We start from the raw sequence: 18,225 nt of genomic DNA on the forward strand, positions 1-18,225 counted from the left end.
GTATAAAATTGTTCTGAGTCCCCCCTCCCCCACTGGGAGCATCCTCGAAGACCCAGGGACAGTAAGTCGGGTGGAAGAGATTTTCGTGGGCGAAAGTTTATTGTAAGAACGGGAGAGCCCCTGGGCAGTTACTCTTACCGAACTAGTTCCAGAAGCATTTGAATTCCCTGCTTTTGATTGGCCAGAAAAATGGATGCACTGGGAGTTGACCAGCAAATTAAAGTGTTTCTTACGATAATAGTATTTCTTTTAGTTAATAACAACAGCTACTTTTAAATTCAAGTACCAATTTGAGAGTTAGATCATTACATTCCACTTCATAATGAATCAAGAATTATTAATCAAACACACTGCCCTACTAATAGTAACAGCAAGGAGAGAAAACTATGGCACCCTATTTAATTTCAATTAAAAGCCATCCTTAAACTCAAAATATCTCACATGTATACTGTGTCCTCAATCCCTGGGTAAACTTCAGTATATAGCATACCCTGGGATGTGCATGCTATGAGGGGGGTTGGTATTTCTTAGTATGAAATTCCATACTTAATAGGCCATGGATTTTTGACTTGACCCTGCCATGGACAGGACAATAGTTGTCCTTTAGGTACCAGACAATGGGCCAGGATATGATAACGATAATGATAATGTTTATTCCAATGTTACTGTAGCCAGAAGGGTCTGAGAATAAACATACATATGATACAAATGAGATTATGTAATACATATAAACTGAATACATACTATGAATAATAACAGCAAATATTCCGCTTTATAAACCACAGATTAATTTCTGTGCACTCTTGTTAAAAGAAACATCATATGGTGCAAAATCAGATGACACTTATTTTAATAAACAAACTCCTTTAGGCAACTGAATCAGACCAATGTCTGATTTTGTACCAGGTGACATGTATCGTCCAATGAGAACATGTACAATGCTGTCTAATAATTTATTAGACATCCTTCTCCCAATTTGTTCAATGACAAAAAACAAAGAAAGATTCAACTCTACTTAATCTAACCACAATACTACTTAGTTTCCATTTATTTGCTGACAATCCTACTGTGACCATCACTGGATGTTTGCTCTCAGAAATTAATCAGAAGTTTAAGATATAAACAAACTCCTTTCTGGCTTAGTGGTATATTTATGGCTCTCGGGGGGTACTCAAGTACATTAGAGACGGGGAGATGCAAAGGCCCTTAGATCATTTTTAGGTTGAAATTTATGAGTGGGGATGTTTTTCGGGTTAGAATTTTTCTTTCGGACTTTTTTGGGTGGAGAGATTTTGGCAGGGTTGTTTTTGAGGGCTTTTTGTGCAAAACAATGAAGTTTTTGGGGATCCAGTTTTAGCTTAACCCTTTAACCGCTAATATCAAATAACAAATTCTCCTATCTCCTACCCCATACTTTTCATATAAAAGTACTGGGGAGAAGTTATTAAAATATCAAGAAATTTCACCTTGACTTGTGTGATTATATCCTTAATTCTCATAACTACAGGGTTGAATAAGCATTGAAATTGCAAGGAGAAATTTGATGCTGATTACTGTGAGACTCATTCACACCTCCCTATCTCTGATATGCCTAAGTACCTCCACTTGGTATTGGATGATAATGCCCTCGGCTGAAAGATTAACCTCTAAGATTTGCCCTTGAAGCTTCACTTCCCAAACAACTCTTTCAATTTTCAGACACTCTTTCAGCCTCAAGGCATTAACCTCTAATCTGCCAACCACCTGCGGGTGTTAAGGTGACATTAAATTTAATGCTCTGGGTTATCTCAAGCTGGGCCCAGTTGCTCAAAGAGCAGATAACTTTAATCCTGTGACCAAGTTGCTATCCAGAGGATAAAATGTAATGGTTTGAGTACATTCTATCCGCTGGATAGCATTTATCCACTGGATAGAGTTATCTGCTCTTCATTTGAAAGTGCAAAAATCTGAGAAACGTTCAGTTCTAGGAGTAACTTGCACAACTCCATTTCTGCTTTTCCTTTCTTCCCAAAGTGCAATGTTGTAATGATGGGGGTGTAAAATTTTCAATTTTTGTCACAAACAGGGTCAAAGTTTGAAGGTCAGGATCTCCCTACCAAACTTGGGCCAACTAACCCTCCCCCACCAGGTGTAAGTGACAGTATGAAGGTACGGCTTTATTGACACCTCTACAGTGTAGTTTAGAGTTTTCTTCCTGAATGCTGACAGTGATATATTTGTTCTCCAATGGCAAGCAGAGGAAACACACTATCTCCAATAATTACTTGGATCAGTCATTAAGTGCAAACAAAAATTCTGCAATAACAGTTGACTCATCGTCAAAGTAAAATGTCACTCCCCCACTGCAGACTTCGCTGAAATCACTATAATGGCCATAATAGTAGGAAACTTCGGGATAATCAAATGAAATTACAATACAATGCTGCACTTTCTTTTCCAAGGCCACAACATCATCAAATAAAACATCAAAGCCATAATAATGACAGTACAAATTCTCCTGTTTGTTAACTTCACCAGCCCCAGTATGGGACAAAAGTGGTGGATCTCTATCCTTCCCGCCAATGTAAACTTTTGCAGTGACTGGAAATTTAGCATATAATTCAGAATCAGAATCATCTGACCAAAATGATATACCATGCAATATTATGTCCTTATCTACTGTTAGTTTTATAGGATAACAATAAGTGGAATTGTTAGAAGTACTTGCAATGTCATAATGATTACGAAACCTGCAGCACCTCAAAAGAGAGCCCACTCTTTCTGTATCCAAAAATCCATCTGATGACATCACAGCGCTTCCAAGAAATTTCATGATAAAATTACTTGTTTCTTCTTGTGTTAGTATCTTGGTATCCAGAACAACCTCCATGAACTCACTTTGCTTCATAACTGAAAAACGCAATTTCTTAATGATCTGTTCTCCAATGTTTTGTCTTTTAGTAGATCCATCTGCTTCAATCCCTTGCCTCTTGCATTCATTTTCTGCCCAGCAATTGACAGCCTTGAACAAATCCACCTCTTTGATGTTTAAGGTGTCTCTTTCCACTACCTCTTGGAGTAGAGATCGGTCTATTGTCAGGAATTCACCTGACTTCAACGCATCCTTCGTCATCTGATCAACAAAATCCCAGCAGTATTTCAGAAGATCTTCATTTGCAAAGTGTTGAGCGTGTTTTAAGACACCAAATACATTTGAGGAATCCAGGTTCCTTCCTAGATAGATTGCACATTCTTTGGCAAGACAAGGAATCATGTATTTCGCGGCCAAATATGCAACCTGCATTACGTTGCTTTCGGTCAAGGAAACCATATCGGTGTAGATGTAACGCAAAAACTCAAACATACCGTCATATTCACAGTCAGGAAGATCAATATGTTCTTTGGTTTCCGCCATTTTGCCACAAAACATGGCAAAAAACACGGGGCTCCTAATGGACAGCAAAAACTTGTGAGCTGGAATCACCATCTTGCTTCTCTTGCGGTCACTGCAGTCGCCATGTTGAGATGCTCGAACGACAAATTTAACATCACTCAAAATGTCGCTGTTGAACATGAACTTGCACCTTTCTCTGTAAGCCTTGGGCCACTTTTTCTTTATCATGGACATAGTGTTTTAGATTTTCTACACAATGTGAAAAAGTCAAAAATGTCCAACTTTTAATTTAGCACACGATGAACTTCAATCACACAGTTATTCCGTGTAAACCACACGAAAATTCGTCTTGTGAGGCTAGTTACTGTGCCCAGTCCACCCCGCCGAATGACCGTTGGATACTGACTGGGCAATGGTGACGTTCATGTACAGTCAGGAGTCCTGTGAACAGTAGAACCCCGCCTTACGGCCACCTTGGTAATACGGTCACCTCGTTATTACGGCCAATTTCAAGTTTTGGCCTTGTAAAAGGGCTATACAATTTCTTATAAAAAATACCCCTCGTGAATACGGCTTTTTGATAACGAAGGTTTTGGAAAAACATTTCAGAATAAAAAGTAGCGAGATTAAAAAATGACGTTTCGGCGACGACATGTCACCGTTATAAAATGTAAATTATTATAAGATCGGTAACGTTATATAAAGAAAGGAAGGTATGAAAGAGTAAAATGAGATGGAGTAAAACAAAATAATGTGCAAAATTAAATGAACAGTTTTGCTGGTATGGAGTCCTTTTGAGTGTTAAGAGTCGGTCTCTTTTTCCTTATTAGAAGCATCTCGTAAATAAGGCACTCGAATTCAATTCCCGTGGCATTTCCGTCATCGGGAAACATCTTAAAGACCAACACGATCAAAGACCGAACAATCTTCACGAGCAGTTTACCATCCTTTAAAGCCGGACTAATCTGGAAAGGAAAAAATCGTGGGAAGATCTTCACCTGATCGGTTCGCTTCCTCAAGCAAAAGAATGGGCTGCGGCGACTGTTTCTCTTTGAGCGATCAGTAATCGCCGAATTTGAAACACCAAATAGGCACGTGTCCGTAAGAAACCGCTCTCAATTGGACTGCGATGCACTTCAATCGGTTCTTTTTTTCTTTATTTCTGATGGTTTGAGGTCTGTCTGCGAGATAGGTTGCTGTAACGCCTTATGTTGACGAGTCTCTCAAAATGGAGGCAAAACTTGCACTTCGTCGAAATTAGCCAAGTTCACGTAGTTATGAAAATTCCATCAATGGCAGGCCGCAAGATTTCCGTCTTAAGAAATCAAAGAGACAGGACATCATATAGGAGTGTAAGTTGATGATTTTAAAGAAAGTCGGTAAAATGTTGCTTTTTTTTGCTGGAAACTAACCCTGTTTTCCATTGCTCAAGCTCACCTGAGAGGGCGAGACAATTAGCTAAAGAGTAAGCAAATTTGAACAAGCGAAACAGGCACTAGCCTCCTATGCAGACACTCTTCGTACCCATCACGCTCCTACAGGAAGTTAAGTGAGGAGAGACATTTCTCCTCTCAATGCGCTTGTTTTGTTACTTCGCTTGCTAGCTTGACCGACTCGCTCCTTTCTTGATAGTGATACAGGCAGGCCAATCAAAACATAATTTTAAATTTCCAGGACAGCCCATGATTCGATTTAAGGATTCTTTCCACAGAGAAATAAACACGCATTAACAGGCTTTCACCATGAGTTTATTTTTCAGCTATTATTACCACTTACAAGCAAAATTGCTGAGTTCTTTTACCAATTGAGCAGAGAGTCGGTCAGCAACTTTGATTTTTCATTACCCACACTTTTATGCACTTTGTTTAAACCTACACGATTCTAATGAGGCTGGTGGTTAACTATAGTTATCGCCCTACCGGGCGAATGATGATGCGACGGCGACTGATGATGCGATTACGACTGATGAAGCGACGTCGACTGATGAAGCGACGGCGACTGATGACGCGACGGCAACTGATGATGCGACGGCGGCTGATGATGCGACGGCGACTGATGATGCGACGGCGACTGATGAAGCGACGGCGACTGATGCTGCTAATGCTACGGCGGTGGCGTGTTTTGAGTTGGGGAGGGGAAATCTTCTTGTCATAATGTCTGCCAGGTCTCTTGTATACAAGTTCCAGTTGCACTATACACCGTCGCTTGTCGTCTAGGTGCCTGGATGTTATTATTTTGCTTAGATTGGTTGTAACTTCCTCTCCCAAAACACCTGGATGGGAAAATATCATTTCAATTCGTTGTTGTAAAGCCTCGGCTATGAGATCACTATAAGTATAGATGTTTTATATACAAATATATGTTGTTGTTGTTGTTGTTGTTTTTTTATCACGGTAAAGCAATCAGAAAACAGATTTCAAATAGAAATTAAGGATATAACTTTAATTACCAGTTATCAAAGTGTCCAATTTTTCTTTGATCTTCTGTGTCCTTGAGCATTTTACTATCTTGTAGTAGAGATACGAATACTGGAAAGAGAGAAAAGACAATCACGATTAGAACCTCAATAGGGCTTTGTAGAAACCTCAGAAGTCAACGAATGGTAAAATATGGCAAAGTGATTAGGGCGTCGGAATTTTACGCTGGATATCCTGGCTTTAAATCTGAGTCTCTGACCACTGACATTTGTTTCACGGTATTCCCCTGTTCAAATCCTGCAAATAGTCAATTTACATTGCCAGCCCTCTACCGATCTGGATTTTTCATTTTATTCCGGTTGCGGGTCACGAGTGGTTAACCTGCAACCCCCTTAAATTATGTGGGAGCAATTTCTCGCGTTCATATATAACTGAGGCTTTGTTATGGGTAGCCAAACTGCTCTAGTTAATGACAGAGAAATGGGTTTTTGTAACATTAAAGCACAAATCATCGTATCGTAGAAACATACCTGATATTCAGGTTCGTAACTTCCCGGCCCTTTCACCACCTTAGTAGAAAATTCTTTCTTGTAGTTTTGACCCTCGAGGTCTGCCTTCTTTAACATTGCTTGTATTTCTGAATCCGACGTATGAAAGTCAAGATTTTTAACCTTTACTTCCACGTCTTCCTCTGTATTGGCCTCTGTGAATAATAAAAAACATAGTCTTTATCGCAGATCTTCACTTTAGTTAATTAGAAGTCGTAACCACAAAATTTTTAGAGCTATGGTATGTCTCTCAATGCAGGCGTAATAATAATAATAATACTTGATTTATATAGCGCGATTTACAGCGATGTCAAATCGCGCTTTACAATTACAGCAAATACATGTCATTACATCAATACTGAATATAGAAAAAGAAAATTACATTTACATGTTTATAGGTCTAATATTTCTAATGTACAAAATGTCTAAATGTGGTGTTTAATTCTATAGAAAAACTTTCCTAAAATGATTAGTCTTAACTTTTTTCTTAAAAACATTCATTTCGTCACAAGATCTTATTTCAAGTGGCAGGGAATTCCACAGTTGGAGTGAGGCTACTGAAAAGGATCTTAATCCATAACTACAGAGTTAAGTGAGTTTATATTCCACGTTAGCAAGGCGGTTACTGTTTAAAGATCTTAAATTACGTGGAGGAATATACTTCTGAATTAGTTCTGATAGATACGACGGGGCTAGACCAATTAAACATTTAAAAGTCATCAAAAATAATCTTAAAAACTATGCGCTCTTGTACTGGCAGCCAATGCAGTTTATACAATACTGGAGATATGTGTTCACGTTTAGCTGCAAGCGTAACGATTCTGGCCGCTACGTTTTGAGCATGCTGAAGTCTCATTAAAGTTTGTTTAGGCAGTCCATACAGTAATGAGTTACAAAAGTCTAATCTGGAGGTAATAAAGGCATGTACGAGGATTTCAGTTGTATGGCGACTGATGTATTTTCTTATGCGACTAATATTATTTTCGAAGATGATAAAAACCTGCTTTACATATAGCAGTAACATGGTTTTCCATAGCCACGAAAGTATCATAAACAACCCCAATATTTCTTGCTGTTGATGGCTTACTGATAACCTCGTCACAGACCGAGATTGATGTCAATATTCGGGAAGGAAATTTAAATTTCCGTTCCGCCATTCTTTGTGAAAGTTTGATTTTCTTTGACTGAAATAGTCAATTATTTATCACTCCGATCCGCTGATATCTCAAACAAAAGTGATTACAAAAGGAATTTAGACTTCAACTGGAAAAGCAAAACTTTGTATCAAACGTAGCAATTAGTGTCGCGATTACAGTCTTCTCTCGTAGGATTTCTCCAGTTTTATCCTATAGAAAAATAAATGGCCATGTAAATCGTCTTATTTCAATACTAAGAGAATGAAACAGACATAGTCTAAGTCTTAGTTAATGAGGTAGTGATGGGAATTTCTTCCAAGAATCATAGTCCAACACACTCGCAGCTATTTGAATTGTCGCTTTATTGGCGTCTCTGTCAATCTCTTCTCTCTCAGTACAAAGATTCACTATTACACAACAACTCTCTTTTGATACAAAATAGTTAACAATGTGTTAATCAATTCAAGAGGTCTACAAGTAAATCATAATGAATGTCATTGAAACGAAAAAAGAAACTCCCCCGCGGAGAGTATAAATTTCTCTACACACCATCTATCATCAGTATCATTGAAGTTGAAATTACGGTACATATCCCATCACCCTTCCCCCATGTGTCTATATACGTTGTACTTATTTTTAATTGAACTGCTTACTGTTATCAGGTCACAATTCAACTTTCTTTGTCATTGTCATTAAGATCTTGCATGTACATATACAGCTTCGCCTCGACTTTCTTAAAATTTAAAATTTATTTATTTACTTATTTTGGCCTCGCCACAACTGCCGCCGTACGCAAACGCCTAAACACAGGGACTTCTGGATTGAGCTTTCCCGCCGTTCCCGAGGCCCTCCAGTCACAAGACAGTTCCAAGGGGTAGAGACAGTTTTCGTCTCGCTCAATGTGACCACTTGTCAACCGCAACTCAGCTGCTTGGACTACTCCTGCGCGCCCAGCGTACAGTGCCTCTACTATTCCAATGGAGCACTTTGAACTGGGAGCTTTCCTTCCCATCGTGCTTTAAACTATGTCGCCCTCGTAGGCCCCTAAAGTACTCCTTAGTCCAGCTGCTCTACATGACGCCTAAAGTACTTATCCGCGTTGTCTGAGTATATCTTCACAGGTTATCCTTTCCTGGCTAGCAGTCGCTTGAGGCTTCTAAGAAACTCCCTAGTCTCCATACTCTTGCTGTGTTCCAGGTAGAGTGCTTGTGTAAGGCTACAGGTCTAAAGCGTTAATTTATACCTTCCCCTCTTTTATCTAAATCACTTGGCACTTAACGGGGCCAGCAAAGTAAGTTACTTTTGAATCTCAAGGGCCACGCACCAATCCTCATCACTTTACTAAGGCCGAACTTTCCCAGCAGCTCGTCTGGTCGGTCTTTTGAAGCATTACCTCTACCAAAAAGGTCTTTAGTTATCTTTGGCTACGCTTGGCTCTAAAAGGCGGGGTTGTCACGATGTCTGAAGGCCATTCACTTTTTCTGGGTAGCCAGTTTGTTTCTTGCCACCACAGCTTACTACTGACTTACCCTCCCCGACTTCCTAGGTCGCAACTTTTCTCCTTCATAGGTACATGGCGACAAGAGATCTTTGGGTCTGTCTGCATTTTCTTCACTCTGTTTACCACGAATTCCTTGTATTCATCAGCACCCCTCAACCGATAGAGCGCTACTAAGTTGTTATGCTATCCATAGGCCCACTTTACAGAGAATCCCTCAAGAGCGTTCCATAAATTGATGACAAGATTTGTTGCCATGTGCGCTGCGGTATAATGAGTCATTGTTTGATTAGTCGTGCTCTAGCTGTCACCAATCCCTTGCCCCCGCCGGATGTCTGTCCCAGGACTGCATGCAGTGTCGCATAAATTCCGTTTTGGCCAGCATCACCAAAGACATTGCGCTTAACGTCTTCATCCAGTGCTCTTGTTTAAGCGTTAATATAGACCTTAATATAGTGACCTCCGGTGCCAAGGCCTTCTTCCAGCGCGACCATTGCCTAGCTAGATGTAGAGGCAGTGGTGCATCTCGGGACACCTTTGCATTCACGCTTAATGGCGTCACAAGGCTTTGTAGATCGTAGATGTTTGCTAGGCTACGGCAAGAGCCTCTCTTGGATGCGGCTGTATCTTCTTGTGTTATGAGGACACTAATTTGGTCGATAGCTCTTTGTTTTGGGCGCTGCGCCTCCTTCCACAGTTGGTTTTCCACCGATCAGATCATCAACGTAAAGGCTTTTGCGAAGTTCAGCAACGAGATCTAGTATGCGAACTTCCCCCAATTCAAGGTGACACGCTATCACTCCCACTAGAAGAAAGGGAGATGGGTTTCTACTTCAGAGTGCTGGCTGCTCTTCCAATGGAACCTAAAAGCGTGTCTTTCTTCCTTCTTGATGCGCACCCGAATGTACGCTTGTTTCGGGCGACAGGTTGAAAACGCATGCACACTAACACATTCCACAGGTGGTTTTGAAGCGGGGCCTAGCGTACTGATAATCACCCAAACTTGATGCTTGTAGATTGGCCCAAGCTGATGGATCAAAGACATTTCTCAGCTTTGTGCTTTCAGCTCTCATGAACGACCGGTTTGTGGGCATGATAAAATTCGTCCCCTTTAGTGGATTACTCCTGATTTTCACTATCCGGCCTTCTGCTGCTCGATTACCCCTGCATAACTCCCTCTCTCTCACATGCGTTGCAGTTTGTTTTGAGGTTGACAAGTCTTCGCAAACTTCCTGCTTTATTGTTTGGCAAAGGTGGATGGTTCCCTCTCCATTGAAGAGATGTCTCAAAAAAAACTGTCAGGGTCCCGTACTAGCTGCTCTCGAAATTCTTTATACCCAGCTTGTTGATCATGCTCTGGACTGTTTTGTAGGCCTAAGGTATCCAGCTAACAGAGCTCCGCGTAATCTACGTGGCAGGTTTGAGTTAGCAGCATGTTGTTGTGATCGCTTTCGATCCCCGGTGACATAATAGTCCAACAATCACCCGTTTTTAGATGTGTTGATTGCTGCATATCTGCTTGCGCCTAATATCAGGTGTACTGGTTGATGTGGCTCAGGGTCGCTGTCTCTTATCTGGACTCCTGCCAGGTGAACGTGCGAGTCAATAATCCTCTGGTAGTTCGTATTGTCAATCATCAGAAACTACCCTCTCTCATTTTAATGATGTCGACAGCTAACTCTAAGCTGCCATCGATCACTTGTACAGTGATTGTGGAAAGTTCTACTTGACGTAAGATAGATCCAAGCATCATTCGTTCGCCGAACTTCTCGAGAACGAGAGCGCTTGGGAATTTTCTCCAACAGTGCCACCGCTCCCAGCTCCTGTATCAAGAAGTGCACAGCATTGCACAGCACAGCATTCCTTGGACGTTGATTTTGACACCAGGGTAAACCATGTGCACTTTGCTCACGGTGGCCTCAATGGTTGCAAATTGATGTGTGGCGTTTCTGTCCACACTTCTGGAACCGACCCCACTCAAGATTGCATTCGGTTGCGTGGAGTGCAATTAAAGCACATTCGTTTCGTTTGTCCAGCGTGATCACCGGCATGAAATCGCGCGAGAAGTGATTCACGTTATGACAATAAACACACGAGCGTTGCTTTTGTTTCTTCAGCGTGATACAGGAGAGATTTGGTCTCATGGTGCTTAGATGTCGCAACATTCTTTGCATTGGTATTCTCTTCTATCACGGGATATCATGTCCCTCCACTTCATGAATGCCTGGACTAAATGACCTTTGACTAAGTCGGCTTTGATACCTTCTAATTTATCCAGCACGCTCCTGATCATTCCATTCACTCGCTCTATTTTACCAAGGGTTTCCAGTAACTGCACGTTGTATAGCACGGTTTTTAAATTTGTAGAAAACATTCACTCTCTTCGGACCTGCGCCTGTCATGGTGGGGAGTGCCAAAAAATTTGGAATGCCTGCGTTGACAATTTTGGTACTTTTACCATAGTCCCCTTTGAGGATTTCTTGGCTTTATCGACGTGTGCCATGACCTCCGGCTCTACTAGCTCTTTTTGTCTCTGGCGCTAAATCGGTGGCGTCAATTTCGGTCTTGAACTTGTTCCAAAATTGCAACCAATTCGCAAATGTCCCGTCGAATTTCGTGATAGTAAGCTTTGGAAGCTTTGCAGTGACGGTTTCGTTCAGACCTTTATCCTGTTGGTTCGCTGCCATGGCGTTTCGGGTTAGCGTTTCTCAAGTTCGAGATCCAAGCTTCTCGTGTTATTCCTGCTTAAGAAACATGGTATGTTTTTCCAATTCCACCTTGTAGGCGGCTCGCTTCTCTTGTTATATTTTTGCTATCAGTTGACGTATCGATAGAGCCCTTTAATCTGCCTCCGCAGTTTGGTTTGTAGTACTCCTCGGCCCAAACGCTGACTTTCTCTTCCGATTCCCCTTTAGCAAATTTCTGTTCGACAATGGATTATTTTGAGGTGTGGATGGCTTGGATTTTTCACGTAATTAATGCGTTTTGATATGGCTCTTAGTTGTGAGAAGCGATCCCTTTTTCGTTCTTGCTGAGAATAAGCGTGAACGATAGGATTTTTCTGTCAATTCTTTGGAGTGGTTCCCCATTGCGTAGTTACATAGAGATGAATACGGTCAACTCTCTCGTAAGCGACCACCCTTGGTGCATGAAAAAGTGGTCGCTTACGGGAAAGATCAACAAAATAAGCCTAATACTGGATTGATTAATTAATTACATAAAAATATCACCTTAGCAGCTAAAATAAGGCAAATACACTGTAGAAACTAATTTATTTATTTTTTTCACATCTATTCATTCTTCTGATGAAACTTTGTATAACATCGTTCATGGTTCATTTTGGAACAAATCACTGTACCAATTCCCGTTTACCTACAGATCTAATTATAGCCATCTTCTCTGTCTGTGAACTGTCGTTATCTGTCAGCAGTCCGGGGAAGCGTCATCAAAATTGAACTTTGTCACTTCTGAGTAATGATTTACAAGCGATCATACGTGATTATGTTGGGTGGTCGCTTACCGGAAACAGAAAACAAAAGAATATGTGTAATTTCTGGCCTAAAAAGTGGTCGCGGTCCCTTAAGAAATTTGAGTGGTGGTCGCTTACGAGAGAGCTCTTAAAACAGTATTTAACTGAGAAACAAAACGGTTGTTTACGAGGTGGTCGCTTACGGGAGGTGGTCGCTTACGAGAAGTGGTCGCTATGAGAGAGCTGACTGTACTGATTGTTTATCCGCCTCGATTTTTATCGCTGACCGTTGCCCTTTTCGAGCAGAAATCACAGAAAGAACCCCGTCTGATGTGACACTTGTGTTGGGAATGCCTCCAAGAATCGAAAACACACCTGCAGTTATTTCAATTATATTTTATTGGCGTCCCCGTCTAACCCCTCTCTCGTTGTATAAAGATTCACAGCTTCGGCTTTTGATATGAGATAGTTACCAACGGAAATCGATTCACGAGGTATACAAGTCAATCATAATGAATGTCATTGAAACGAACAAACAAACTTCCCCACTATCTATCAATTAAATGGAAATCATGGTGCATTTCCCAACGGTAGAATTCCAAGTTCTAGTAGCCGCCTCCAAACCAACCTAACGTCCTCGAACGGTATTAAAAAATCGATACATAAAGCAACGACATTACCTGTAAAGATAGATAAAAGGGCGAGAACGAAGACAAGTGTGGCACTCTTAGCAACTATCTTGCTGGCTCACTGATCCGCGCTGAGGCTACTCTTGTAAAACCAATGAATCTTGGTGCTGGTACTCTTTCATAATTTTTCACTGACATTGATTTCGTTAAGTTTCAGTTTAGTTTAACAGACATGTCAATCATTTGGTTTCATTTACGTCGAAAACACGAAAGACCCATTGTCGGAACAAGTTAGCATTTTGTTTATAAATCAGGGTGCCAAAGGGGGGGTCCCTGGAGCCCTGGAGCCCTGAAATTTCTGCTGTGGAGCCCGGAGCCCTATCATTTTACTGACTGGAGCCCTGATCCTTTTTCGGTTGTGGAGCCCGGAGCCCAAAGTCATTTTGCGCGGAGCCCGGAGCCCAGCATTTTCAAGTTTGATCATTCGAGTTCCCAGATTGGATTGATTTTTGATTACTGCCTTTTTGTGTTTGTTTCTTCGTATTAACGGGCAAGAAACAGAATCTGAAGAGAGGACAGCACATAATACAAGGTTATCTCAGTTTACAATGATATGCAACAACTTAGTTAAGGATTTAATGAAAACTTTGTTATAATTGTAGTGAGCGCGATAAAAACAACGTTATAGTAACCGGACGTTCCTTTAGCAGTTTGCTCGCAGGTATCAGTTACAACAAATTAAAAAAAATAACTTGACAGATCATTTTGAAGATACAAATAATGATGAAGATTAATAATTTCAATGCTTGCCCAGTCCTTAATAGATTATATTGTTTACTGTTCATCTGATTCATGACCCTTTCCATCCTGACTTTCGGGTCTTCACCAAACACGGTGCAAAGACGAAATGACGGTTAAATGGTTTAACCTAACACAAAATCCGCCTCGAATCCCAGTGTTTTATACCCTCACAAAAATTCACAAACCGACATTAGTCGTTAGCCCAATCATATCTGGGTGTGTTGGCCCAACAGAACGCCTATCATCATTTGTAGACAAACTACTTCAGCCAATAGCACAAATACAGGACTCGTATCTTAAAGATACGACACATTTCATAAGTTTTATTGAAAGCACTAGGGTGCCTAGAAACACTTTTCTAGTCTCAATGGATGTCACTAGCCTTTACACGAATATCCCGCAGGAGGAAGGAATAACTATAGTATGCAACGCATACGAGAACTTTCATGCCAATAACCCTCCTATAGCTACAAATTTCCTCAGAGAAATGCTCAGCCTTATACTGAAGGAAAACGCCTTCCAATTTAACGGGGAAGACTATCTCCAAACACACGGAACTACCATGGACACTAAAATGGCAGTAGCTTTTGCCAACATCTTTATGGCATCTATAGAAAAGGAGATCTTAAGGCAGAGCGTTAACAAACCACTAACGTGGAAAAGGTTCATTGACGATGTATTTTGCTCGTGGGATACAAACAAAGAAGAAATAGAACATTTCATTGAGCAAGCAAATTCGTACCACCCTACCATAAAGTTTACCGCTGAAGTCTCACAATTAGAAACAACATTCTTGGATACAACAGTCTATAAGGGAGAGAGATTCGAGAAAGAATCGATTCTCGACGTGCGCACACATTACAAACCTACTGAAACATCTCAGTACACAAACTATAACAGTTGCCACCCAGCAGGCGTAAAACAGGCTTTGTTAAAGGAGAAGCCCTTAGGCTTCTGGGGACAAACTCTTCTAAAGTAGGGTTTAAGGAAAACATTAAAAACTTTAAAACACGCCTGGCATTGAGAGGTTATCCTAGTAACCTGGTGGACAAAATCCTCTCGGAAGTTAACTTCGCAGAAAGAAAGAACGCTCTTACACAAAAACAGAAAGCGCACAAGAAAATTCTTCCCTTCGTGACACAATTTCAGTCATCACTGCCATGTTTGAAAAAAATTCTCATGGAAAAATGGCATTTAATACAAAACCAGCCGCTACTAAGAGAGATATACAAGGAACCTCCCTTGATCTCTTATAGAAAAGGGAAGTCGCTTAATAAAGGCTTTTATTATCACAATGGGCACACAGCGGGAGTCGTGCAGGTCTGTCAACCCCATTTGAACAAGTTTGATATTTAATCCGCTTTTAAATAATAGGAGATAATATAACTGGCTGCTTGGGTTTAAAAAATTGATCGGAATTGCTGACTTTTTTATTTGCGTATTTGATTTAGCGTTAAAAATAGAATTTTTACATATCAAGACTGTAGACCAGAGTGGAGCCCGGAGCCCTAACGCAGATGATGTGGAGCCCTACAGCCCTGAAATTTTCGCCTTGGAGCCCTGGAGCCCTGCATTTTTAAGGCCGGAGCCCTGGAGCCCTAAACCCCTTTGGGACCCTGATAAATGTATACGTCGTATACATACTGCGCATGGAGTAGCTTTGGCTATACATTAACATAAGATATATAAACCTTCGCTGGAAAATGAAATAAAACATCAGAAATAATACATATACTAAGGTCTACAAAGTTAATATCTCAGTAATATTTTAAATTTTCTTGACCAGTTTTGTTTATAAACGTCTTTCTCTCAGTTAAAAAGCCTCAGTAATGAAATAGATGCACTTTGTTTTTTTTATAAGAACGTCTTATTTTGGAGCTGAGGCTAAACGTTCTTATATATTTTGCGATTTGAGGCTGAAAACGTTCTTAAGTTGTTCTTAAGGTGATTTCCCTGTTTTGCACTGCGCACGTCTTCTGCGCATAACAGTTGACCCTTCTTTTTCGTTTAAGCCATTTCTCACTGGCCATTTGTATGAAGATACTACACATGCAAACGCAAATAAATTTAATGAACGCACTTTCTACAGTACCTGTGATCGTGGAGCTGCCTTTTTTAAACTTGACCCAGTCTTCTCTCGTTCATAAGGAATTTTAAACAGGATTTTCGCGCTTTGAGGATCAATAGTTCGACAACGATCACGATGACCCCCACTTTTTAATGCATGAATTTAAATTACACAACGTTATCTGCAATATGTCTCGATTTCAAGAAAAGTTTAAAATTCTGCTTTGAAATATTTTGATTTTAAGGCTGTAAAGAACAAGTCTTTAGATAGTGCTGGGTGTGTACGTATGGAGAGAATTCTTGATTTTGTTACATAATGAATAACTCTTATAAAACTAAGATGGTTTAAAATGTATTTCAGGGTCTTTATTGTTGAATTTCTCTAATAACTTAATCCAAGAAGTGCCTTTTTCAGAAATTCTAGTGCCCCTTTCTGCTTACTAGGGTTATAAGTTATGAGAACCTCGTCGGTCGCAAAGTTGCTGTAAAGGCCATCCATGTTGTGCAAAAACGAGCCCGGTGACCCTTATTTTTTGTTGCATTTTTTTGATATGCGTAACATGATTACCAACTGGATAAAGTTTGAGAAATTTTTTAATACTTGCTCTTTTAGGGGGGAATCACCTTAAATACACTACTTGTATTTCAGTAAATCAATGTGGACGTGACCAGGAAACCTATCAAAGTACTGCTGAGATATGGTATCAAAAACTGCTGATTATGACAAACCGAGATGTGTGTCACCATTGTTATAATGTTATACAAAACATGCCCTTAAGTATTGTGGTTAATTTACATTTGTTACCTTGATTTTATGCACAGATTAGAAAAATAAAAACGTTCCTTAATCGACTTTCAGCCTGAGGAATGTTTTTAATATGTTCTTAAAATTTTGGTTAATCTCAGCATCGACGTTCTTATAAAAAAGGTTCTCATTAAAAAAAAACAGAGTGTATATCATGAGTTGATCTAAAGTTATGATGAAGTTTAGACTGCATGATTTAGAAACGTTTAGTACATAAGGTGCTCATGACTTTTTTCGAAAGCTACTTTTGTGGTTTGATTTTAGTTTTGGAAATATCAAAACGAACGACAACAATGTACCATACTCTTCAGGCTAAACCGCTTAAAATCGCCAACAAAATCGCATAAACTGAAAAACAACTTGTGCAGACTGCACTTGCCACTGACACTATTCTTTTTGAGGAAAAAAAAGCAGATTTCACAGATGAAGATGTATTGCTTTATTACGAGCGGGAGAGCCGGAAAGATCCGCCGCTTTATAAACTTCCTCGTTAGACTATCTTGTAGAATAAGCATAAGTAGCGAGTGGCTAAATTAGAAATCGATCAGCACAATCAGCCTTACCGACTGTCGTAGACAAGGGAATTAGAGCCCAAAGTAGTGAAGTCAACTCCAAAAGTTTCATCTTCATTCGATGGTGGTGTAGTGAATAATGATACTACCAGAAGCTTTCGTGTGAAAAGCCATGTGAAAAACCATGTGAAAACAAGCTTAATTTCACACATTTTTCATATGATTTTCACAACATTTCACACATATTTCACAAGCTTATTTCACATGCATGGACAATATTGTCATCACTGCTAGTTAGTGCCACGTTGTGACTACAGCACTTTGAATAAAATGTTGTAACAATGTGTTTATAAGTTATTTTCATTTTTAATATTGCTCTCAGCTAGGTAAAGAAAGCCAAACTGAAGTTTTGCTGGCCGGTTAACAGAGGTTTAAAACAATGATAATCACTTGTCGGGACGCCAGGAAAGCGGCCGCGGCCGCGGCCACTTAATGGAGGTGGTCCTTTAATACAGGTTTCAAATGCATTGTGTAACGAAGAATATTGTTGGGACTCTGGCAACTGGCCGCTGAAAAGTGGTTGGCCGCTTAATAGGAGGCCGCTTAATAGAAGTTCGACTGTAGCACTGAGCATGTGAAGAGTATATGAAGAGTATGTGAATTGTACTGAAAAACATGTGGAGAATGTTATCCTTTTCACATGCTTTTTCATATGCAATTTCACATACAAATTCACACATTTTTAAGGCAAAGCAAGTTTCAGTTTTCACATGGAATTGACACAGTATTTCACATAAAAAACCATGTGAAATCCTTGTATCACAGCAAAAACACCATCTTTTACATGCATTTCACATACCATTTCACACACTATTTAATGTCATTTCACGCTATACTTCAGATCACCACATTGCTTAACAAAGACATATACATATATATTATAGCTATATAGCTTTATATAACTAGCTAT

At 40.1% G+C, this 18,225-nt stretch overlaps 1 protein-coding gene across 1 annotated transcript; it reads right to left on the minus strand.

Moving 5' to 3' along the window:
- Positions 1-5,099: 5,099 nt before the first annotated feature.
- LOC146479172 (uncharacterized) lies at positions 5,100-17,387 on the minus strand. The gene is made up of 4 exons (XM_085111430.1): positions 17,307-17,387; positions 6,321-6,493; positions 5,823-5,901; positions 5,100-5,645 (listed from the first exon to the last, which is right to left on the minus strand). Exons 1-4 carry the CDS (start codon positions 17,371-17,373, stop codon positions 5,281-5,283), a joined length of 684 nt encoding a protein of 227 aa, XP_084967556.1. The 5' UTR covers positions 17,374-17,387; the 3' UTR covers positions 5,100-5,280.
- Positions 17,388-18,225: the final 838 nt, after the last annotated feature.

The sequence above is a fragment of the Pavona decussata genome, unplaced genomic scaffold (genome assembly GCF_977016875.1).
Source record: "Pavona decussata unplaced genomic scaffold, jaPavDecu1.1 SCAFFOLD_61, whole genome shotgun sequence".
Taxonomy (NCBI): Eukaryota; Metazoa; Cnidaria; class Anthozoa; order Scleractinia; family Agariciidae; genus Pavona; species Pavona decussata.